The 9,526-nt window shown below is 31.6% G+C and overlaps 1 protein-coding gene across 1 annotated transcript in view; it reads left to right on the top strand.

Annotated features, from left to right (window-relative positions):
• The window catches only part of LOC136842755 (zinc finger BED domain-containing protein 5-like), a 22,670-nt gene extending 13,377 nt beyond the window's left edge, over positions 1 to 9,293 (top strand). The window contains exon 2 of the mRNA XM_067110532.1: positions 8,869 to 9,293. Coding sequence (XP_066966633.1) covers positions 8,869 to 9,293 — 425 coding nt within the window. The remainder of the gene's footprint in view (positions 1 to 8,868) is intronic.
• The last annotated feature ends 233 nt before the right edge of the window (positions 9,294 to 9,526 follow it).

Genomic DNA, 9,526 nt, shown 5'->3' with positions numbered 1-9,526 from the left:
AGACAGGAGACTGTAAAAATCTTTATGATTAGGGCTTAATTCTATATCGCTTAGAAATACTTCAAACAAACCCGATTTTTGTGGGCTTTGATAAAAGGTTTAAGTTACTGACGATTTCCAGTTTTATTAGTCTCGTTGCATTAATGTTAATGATTAATATACATGTTTTAATAAAGTTTTCATTTTTATTCGTGTGTCAAAATATATTTTTATAAAAAAAAATGTAATCGTGGAAAGAACATATTACATAAAATCTAGACTCAGTGACATTTTGAAAATCATTCAGCGTATTCTGAAGCAGAATTACTTAATTATCTTTATTTCATAAAAACGAAACGATCAAGAATTAAAGTAACTTATAAAAAATATAAAAAAATAACCCTATTCTCTACACATAGAGAAGAAATAGATTGACTTATACTTACACTTAGAAAGTCAAGGCGAAATCGGAGTGTCTATATAATTTTACGAGGTCGAAAGATTTCCGAACTGAAGACTATGTAACTTGTTAATAGTTACTTGGAATCTAAGTAGGTAGCGTTAAGTGAGAGGCATATTTATGGAATGAAAGTGCTTGTTAATATTTACAGTTACTTAGAATTTAAGCAGGTAGCGCCAAGAGTGAAGCTTTTTTATGACGCAGAATTGTTTCTTTTTAGCATTTTTGTAGACTATAGTCATATGGTAATGGTTTATTTAAACATGTTTTACGGTTTTATTGAAAGTAAACGCACGCATGAACGCAAGCAGTATATATTAGAGGTGTATATTCCATTTGGGTGTTTTAATCGCGATGTCAAAATGTTTATATAATGCTTTGGCTTCTGAATTTAGTGTTTTCTTAACATCTGAAAATTGATCACTCATCCGCATATATATATATATATATATATATATATATATATATATATATATATATATATATATATATATATATATATATATATAGACCCATTTTCAATTTTTGTTAAGAAAAACACTAAATTTTTAGCCAAAGCATTATATAAACATTTTGACATGATTAAAACACCCAAATGGAATATACACTAATATATACTGCTTATGGTAATGGTTTATTTAAAACATGTTTTTTACCATATGGTTTTATACAAAAATGCTAAAAAGAAACAATTCTGCGTCATAAAAGCTTCACTCTTGGCGCTACTGCTTAAATTCTAAGTAACTGTAAATATTAACAAGCTTTCATTCCATAAATATGCTTAACGCTACCTACTTAGATTCCAAGTAAGGTGTTATATTCCGGAAATCTTTCGGTGTTTATATCATCTGATTTCGCCTTGACTTTCTAAGTGTAAGTATAAGTCAAAATGTTTATATAATGTTACTTTAATTCTTGATCGTTTCTGTTTTTATGAAATAAACATAATTAAGTAATTCTGCTTCAGAATACGCTGAATGATTTTCAAAATGTCTAGATTTTATTTATGTTCTTTCCACGATTACATTTTTTATAAAAATATTTTTTGACACACGAATAAAAATGAAAACTTTATTAAAACATGTATATATATATATATACATATATATATATATATATATATATATATATATATATATATATATATATATATATATATATATATATATATGTATATACACACACACACACACACACACACACACACATATATATATATATATATATATATATATATATATATATATATATATATATATATATATACATACATACATACATACATACATACATACGATACGTACATACATACTCACACACACACACACACACACATATATATATATATATATATATATATATATATATATATATATATATATATATATATATATATATATATATATAATAAATGTTCCCTCTATACATTATTTGTGACATAAGGAAATAGTGAGTGAGAAGAGCGATAACAAGAAAATTGAGATTAAAAAAAGAAATATTACTGTTCACATCAATAAGAGGTGACAGATATATTTTTTCATATTTCACAATATCCAGACATAACAAAAGAAAACATTGCCTCAACACAAAAAACCTCAGCAGATATATTTTTCTGACATGTATCCTGAGTATGTAGGCTTCGCAAACATTTTTCTAACATCCCCAAATTCCTACAGCTCAGGAAATCAAAAATGAGAACTTAACATTTTTTTTCACCAGGTCACAGTGCATGTACATAAAAATAAAATTTACAAAAAGCAAAGGTACGCAGGCTTTATAAAAAAAAAATACGGTTTTCCTCAAATTCAACAATATAGTGATTGCAATGCACAAAATCTGAAAACAATTATATTCCATACTTCAGTCTCCACAGAGTTTTTTCCTCCAACTCATTAATACACTGACTACAATGCAGAAAGTCTTGAAAAAACATATTTATTCCTTATTTTATTCTCCCTGGTTATTTTATCCTTATTCTCAGCAATATAGAGACTAAATAGTACAAAATCTTAAAAACAATTTTATTCCTCATTTCAGTCTCTCTAGATTACTTTTTACTTACACTTAACAAGATAAACCGAATTACTTTAAAAATAATTCTCCCCCAATATTTCCTCCTCCTTAGATTTTTTCCATATACCCAGCAATTAGATACTACAATGCACAAAATCTAAAAAAAAAAAAATATTCCTTATTTCAACCTCCCTAGATTTTTTCCTCATACTCAACAATTTAGAGACTAAATTGTGTAAAATCTTAAATATAATTTTATTTCTTATTTCAGCCTTCCTAGATTTTATTCCTCGTACTCAACCTAATGGAAACTAAATTACGCAAAATCTTAAAAATAATTTTATTCCTTATGTCAGTCTCCCTAGATTTTTTCCTTATACGTGACAATAGACTAAATTGTACAAAATCTTCAAAACAATTTTATTCCTTATTTCATTCTTCCAATATTTTTCCCTTATACTAAACAATATAGAGACAACAATGCACAAAATCTGAAAACAATTTTATTCCTTATTTCATTCTTCCAATATTTTTCCCTTATGCTAAACAATATAGAGACAACGATGCACAAAATCTGAAAACAATTTTATTCCTTATTTCATTCTTCCAATATTTTTCCCTTATACTAAACAATATAGAGACAACGATGCACAAAATCTGAAAACAATTTTATTCCTTATTTCATTCTTCCAATATTTTTCCCTTATACTAAACAATATAGAGACAACAATGCACAAAATCTGAAAACAATTTTATTCCTTATTTCATTCTTCCAATATTTTTCCCTTATACTAAACAATATAGAGACAACGATGCACAAAATCTGAAAACAATTTTGCTCCTTATTTAATTCTTCCAGTATTTTTCCCTTATGCTGAACAATATAGAGACAACGATGCACAAAATCTGAAAACAATTTTATTCCTCATTTCATTCTTCCAATATTTTTCCCTTATGCTAAACAATATAGAGACAACGATGCACAAAATCTGAAAACAATTTTATTCCTTATTTCATTCTTCCAATATTTTTCCCATATACTAAACAATATAGAGACAACATTGCACAAAATCTGAAAACAATTTTATTCCTTATTTAATTCTTCTAATACTTTTCCTTATACTAAACAATATAGAGACCACAATGCACAAAATCGTAAAACAATTTTATTCCTTACTTCATCCTCCTTAGTATTTTTTTCCTCTACCAAGAGGCATAATCCTTTGTGATAAATCCTGACAAGGCAATATCACGCGTTTTGATTTATAAGCTCGAATGTGCTTTGCATAATTTTTGTCGCTAGGAGGCGCTACCTTCCGGGAACATATTTTAGACCTCAGTGGTCATCTGTTGTTCTCATTATGAATAATGTAGAGGAGTACATAAGGAGATAGGGAAAAAGTGAGAAAAATAAACGGGAAATGGGGACAAGAAACAATGAGGAGAATAAAAGGGGAATGGAGATGTGAAAAAAATGAGGAAAGTAAATAGGAAATGAAGAAAGGAAATAATGAGGGAAATAAAAGGGAAATGGAGGCAAGAAACAATGAGGAAAATAAAAGGGGAAATAGAGACAGGAAACAATGGGGAAAATAAAAGGGGAAATGGAGACAGGAAACAATGAGAAAAATAAAAGGGGAAGTAGAGACAAAAAACAATGATGAAGATAAAAGGGGAATGTAAACAAGAAACAATGAGGAAAATAAAAGGGGAAATGGAGACAAAAAAAACCATGAGGAAGATAAAAGGGGAAATGGAGACAGGAAACAATGAGGAAAATAAAAGGGGAAATGGAAACAAAAAACAATGAGGAAAATAAAAGGGGAAATGGGGACAAGAAACAATGAGGAAGATAAAAGAGGAAATAGGGACAAGAAAAAATTATAAAATAAAAGGGGAAATGGAGACAAGAAACAACGAGGAAAATAAAAGGGGAATGGAAACAAGAAACAGTGAGGAAAATAAAAGTGAATGGAAACAAGAAAAAATGAGGAATATTAAAGGGGAAATGGGGACAAAAAACAATGAGGAAGATAAAAGGGGAAATGGAAACAAGAAGAAACGAGGAAAATAAAAGGAGAAGTGGAGACAAGGAACAATGAGGAAAATAAAAGGCGAAATGGAGACAGGAAACAATGAGGGAAACAAAAAGGGAAGTAGAAACAAGAAACAATAAGGAAAATAAAAGGCAAAATGGAGACAAGAAGCACTGATCATAAAATGATATGCTGTGGCTATCATTTTTATTTCAATAAACAGTTATGCTTGAAATATATTTTAAGCCCGTTCTTAAAAAAAAATTGATTGACTGATAAAATATATTTTATCACGATTTAAACACTAAAACTGTCGTGAAGAGCCAACGGTAAGAAAGCAGAATTATTATTATTATTATTATTATTATTATTATTATTATTATTATTATTTCAGAAGATGAATCCTGCTCACATGAAATAAGCCCACAAAAGGGGCCATTGACTTGAAATTCAAACTTCCAACGAATATGTTGTTCATTTGAAAGAAGTAACAGAAAGTAATAGGAAATACGGAAACAAGAGATAAGTTACTAAAAAAGAGAGAGAAAAAATTATTAAATAGATAGATAAAAATATAAGTAAATTATTAAGATAAAAAAGAATAGTTTTAGAGTAGCAATGCACTGCATATTTACTTCAACTTTCGAGGTTCCAATTGCACACACCAAAATGAAGAAAATGCTATTCCTTCGGTCTTGTTATCGGAAAATATCGGCAGCTCTCCTTTTTCCTTGGAAAGTTTACAGAAAGGAATGAATTTCTATATACTTTCGACGAAACGAAAACTTACGTTTGTTATTCGGCGGAAAACCAGAACTTTCGGAATGTCGAAGTTTTAACAACCGGAAGTTTTTTTCCCCCGAACTCTGAGGCTTCGATGGGGGATAGATTTCAGCGAAAGTAGGCTTAATTATATATACTGGCTTTCTGTGCGTATGAGAATAGATTATATATATATGTGTGTGTAATTCTAATAGCCACAATGCCCTCTTAAATTCTCGAATTCTTCCCGCTTTTTGGGATATGCTTGTAACTACGAAGCCGTAAGATCCAAACGCAAGAAACTGAAGAGACTTTGATGCCCGGTCGCAGGGAACGAACCCGCGTCACCTTAATCACAAGGAGGTGACGTTGCCGACCTGACCTTGTGATTATGGTGGTGCGGGTTCGTTTCCCGCGACCCGGCATCAAAGCCTCTTCAGTTTCTCATTAGAATTACATATGTGTCTGGTAAAAGGTGACCAGTAGGTTCTACATATATATATATATATATATATATATATATATATATATATATATATATATATATATATATATATATAATATATATATATATATATATATATATATATATATATATATATATATATATATATATATATATATATATATATATATATATATATATATATATATATATATTATAACAGAAAGTGTTCAATTAACAGCTCAAAATTATTAAGAAAATAATTACCAATAATACTCAATTTGCGGTGTATCATTTGATCTCTGGAAGTGACAATTATTAGCAGGAAAACATAACACTGATAAATAATGAAGAAAAACTCTTTACCTTCCATCCTATCCTGATTTAATCCTTCTTTATGTCCAGAGGCGCGTAATGGGTCGGTGTCCTTCTCTCGATCCCAGGGGCTAATCCCCGTCATCCTCCGGGGATTCCCCGGGATAATATTGCATAGGACATGAAGGAACCCAGGCAAATGGTGGGATGTTATTTTGGCGAATTCTTATCACGATATTTGTTTCCCTGAAACTGTTTAGAAAAGTAAAATACTTTTGATTCATAGAACGAATATTTGTTTACTTGTTCTTTTTTTTATTGTCAATATTTTTTCATTGTTTGTTTCACGTGTAATCAAGAGTTACCACTTGTCATGTATATATATATATATATATATATATATATATATATATATATATATATATATATATATATATATATATATACATATACATACATATACATAATACATATACATATGTATTTATACATATATTGTGTGTGTGTGTGTGTATATATATATATATATATATATATATATATATATATATATATATATATATATATATATATACACACACACACACACACACACACACGCACACACGAATGTCCGATATTCCACTTGACCTTATCCTAACAAATATTCGCCAAATGAAAGCAGTGCGTATCAAAGGATAAAGGAAGAATATCCTTCTAACAAACAGGGCGTCGTGAGATCCTGAAACGTCCCAATGAGCTCAGAAGGAGTGTGACCGAGATTTGGCCGAATAGCGCCCTGGCATTTGCATGGAATCCTTTATGTCCTGCGCTGGATCAGGGGATTAGTCTGTAGGATGGGGGAGTAGGACCTAGGACCCATTACACGCCGCTGGACATAAACAAGGATTAAAGCTGGATAGGACAGAAGGTAAGGAAGGGAGTCCTTCCGTTACTCATCAGGAGATATTTAATAGGATATTCACTATATTCATCTTACATTTTCTTTAACTTTTGGTTTTTATTTTATAATAACGAATGTGAAAAGCAGCGATGTTAATATAATTGCTTTCGTCTTGAATTATTTATTAATAATAGAATATCTAAGACCTGCTGGCTAAGATTTATATATAACTGTAGCAAATCGAATCTCCCAAAATTTTGTTATATATATATATATATATATATATATATATATATATATATATATATATATATATATATATATATATATATATATATATATATATATATATATATATATATATATATATATATATATATATATATATATATATATATATATATATATATATGTATATATAGGTATATATATGTATATATATATACATATATATATGTGTGTGTGTATATATATAGGTATATATATGTGTGTGAGTGTGTGCGCGCGAGTTATCATAAAAACAAGTAAAAAATGCGCAGAAGTTTCTTCGACGCAATCGAGTTTTCTGTGCAGCCGCTACAGCGTATAATAAAGGCCACCGAAAATAGATCTAGCTTCCGGTGGTCTCGGTATAATGCTGCATGAGCCGCGGACAATGAAACTTTAAGTACGGGCCGGTGGTGGCCTATCCTATATTGTTACCAGAATCACGATTATGGCCAACTTTAACCTTAAATAAAATAAAAACTACTGAGGCTAGAGGGCTGCAGTTTGGTATGTTTGATGATTAGAGGGTGGATGATCAACATACCAATTTGCAGCCCTCTAGCCTCAGTAGGTTTTAAGCTCTGAGGGATGACAGAAAAAGTGCTTACAGAAAAAAGTGCGGACGGACAGACAAAGCTGGCACAATAGTTTTCTTCTACAGAAAACTAAAAAAAACGGTATATACTTAGTCAGGAATTAACCTGAAAGCAATACGGTCTCCCCAAAAACAGAAAATGTTACTAAAAATAAAGGCCAGTGGAGTACTTCCATATTTTCACGAACAAACACCTCTGAATATTTCGTTTCTTGCTTAAATATTAACATTTTGCTGACGCGGATCGAAAGGATAATATTTTCGCATTTTGAAAATGCCAGAAATAAAGAAACATTAATTGTCAAAAGCAAAATGAAAAAAAAAAAAAAATATCGCATGAAAATAATGACTGGAATGGCGGTAATGTTTGATTCCCTTTTGAAGAATCAAGAATTATTTTTTATTATTTTCCAGATGATGAATTCAATATAATTTTAGCTTTTAATTTTCTTCTGATGAAAAATGCAGTGGTTATTGTTATTCATTTTCTTTCTACCTGTTGTTTGTAAATTAAAACTTACTTTAGTCAACTATAATTATGCACAAAAAACAATAAGAATTATTGTTTGTTGTGTTCCGAATTATCAATTACTAATTAATTATTTGATAATCGATTCTTTTTCGTTAACTTTCTCTTTAAAAATTAAATATTTAAATTTAAATACTTTACATTTCTTTTCATTTAATATTTTTTGAATAATGATCAGCTGTTGAACTTTTCCTTAGGCCTATGTTACTGAGATCTGTGTTATTAACATTCCATTGTTTTTTTTTCGTTAGCTATCAAAATACAACTCCTCCATCCTCTTCCAGCCCACCTTGCATCCCCTTCTCACTCTCTTTCACGTCCTGCATCGCCCCTTGTATCCCCTGTTCCATGCCCGCACACACACTTTTCCATTCACTTTGTATCCCCCTCTTTCATGTCTTTGTATCCCCTTCTAACTTCTCGAGTACCCTTGTGCCACGTCATTGCATCCCCCTTCCAGCCGTCTTTGTATTTCCCTCTTTTACGTCCGTCCAACCATCTTACGACACTCACTGTATCCCCCTCTTTCAAGTACTTGCAACCCCTTGTATCCCCATCTATCATGTTCATGCATTCCCTTTCAGCCATCTTTGCATCCCCCTCTTTTACGTCCTTTCAAACATCTTACAACCCTCCTTGTATCCCCTCTTTCAAGTCCTTGCAGCCCCCTTGTATTCCCTCTTTCATGTCCTCGTATTCCCCCTCCCAACCCCCCTTCGTGCCCTTGCATTCTCTTTCCAGCCCTCTGTGTATCCCCCTCTTTCATGTCCTTCCACCCACCTTCCAACTCTCCTTGTATCCACGCCTTTCATGCCCTTACATTCCCCTCGTATCACCCTCTCCCATGTCCTTGTGTTCCACCTTCGAACCCTTCTTGTATCCCCGCTTCACGACCTTGCGTCCTAGTTACAACCCTCCTTGTACCGCCTCTCTTGCACTGCCCTTCCATGCGTCCCCCTCTTTCAAGCCCTTGCATCCCCATCCTATCATGTTGTATCCCCCTCTTTAGAGTCCTTGCATCTCCCATCTCGAGTGTATCCCCGTCTGTCGTGTCCTTGCATCCCCCTCTTTCATGTCCGTGCATCCCCCTCTTTCATGTCCTTGCATCCCCATTTTCCATCCACCTTGTATCCCTCTCTTTCACGTCCTTGCATCCTCCTCCCGTCTACACCATAAATGATAAGTGATCAATGAAGATGTTATATTTATGCACTAATAGGGGAGAGCGGGGCTAGTTGCATC

This window comes from Macrobrachium rosenbergii, chromosome 2 (assembly GCF_040412425.1).
Source record: "Macrobrachium rosenbergii isolate ZJJX-2024 chromosome 2, ASM4041242v1, whole genome shotgun sequence".
NCBI classification, from domain to species: domain Eukaryota; kingdom Metazoa; phylum Arthropoda; class Malacostraca; order Decapoda; family Palaemonidae; genus Macrobrachium; species Macrobrachium rosenbergii.
Note: the sequence above shows the minus strand (reverse complement) of the source record. Positions and strands in the feature narration are given on the sequence as shown.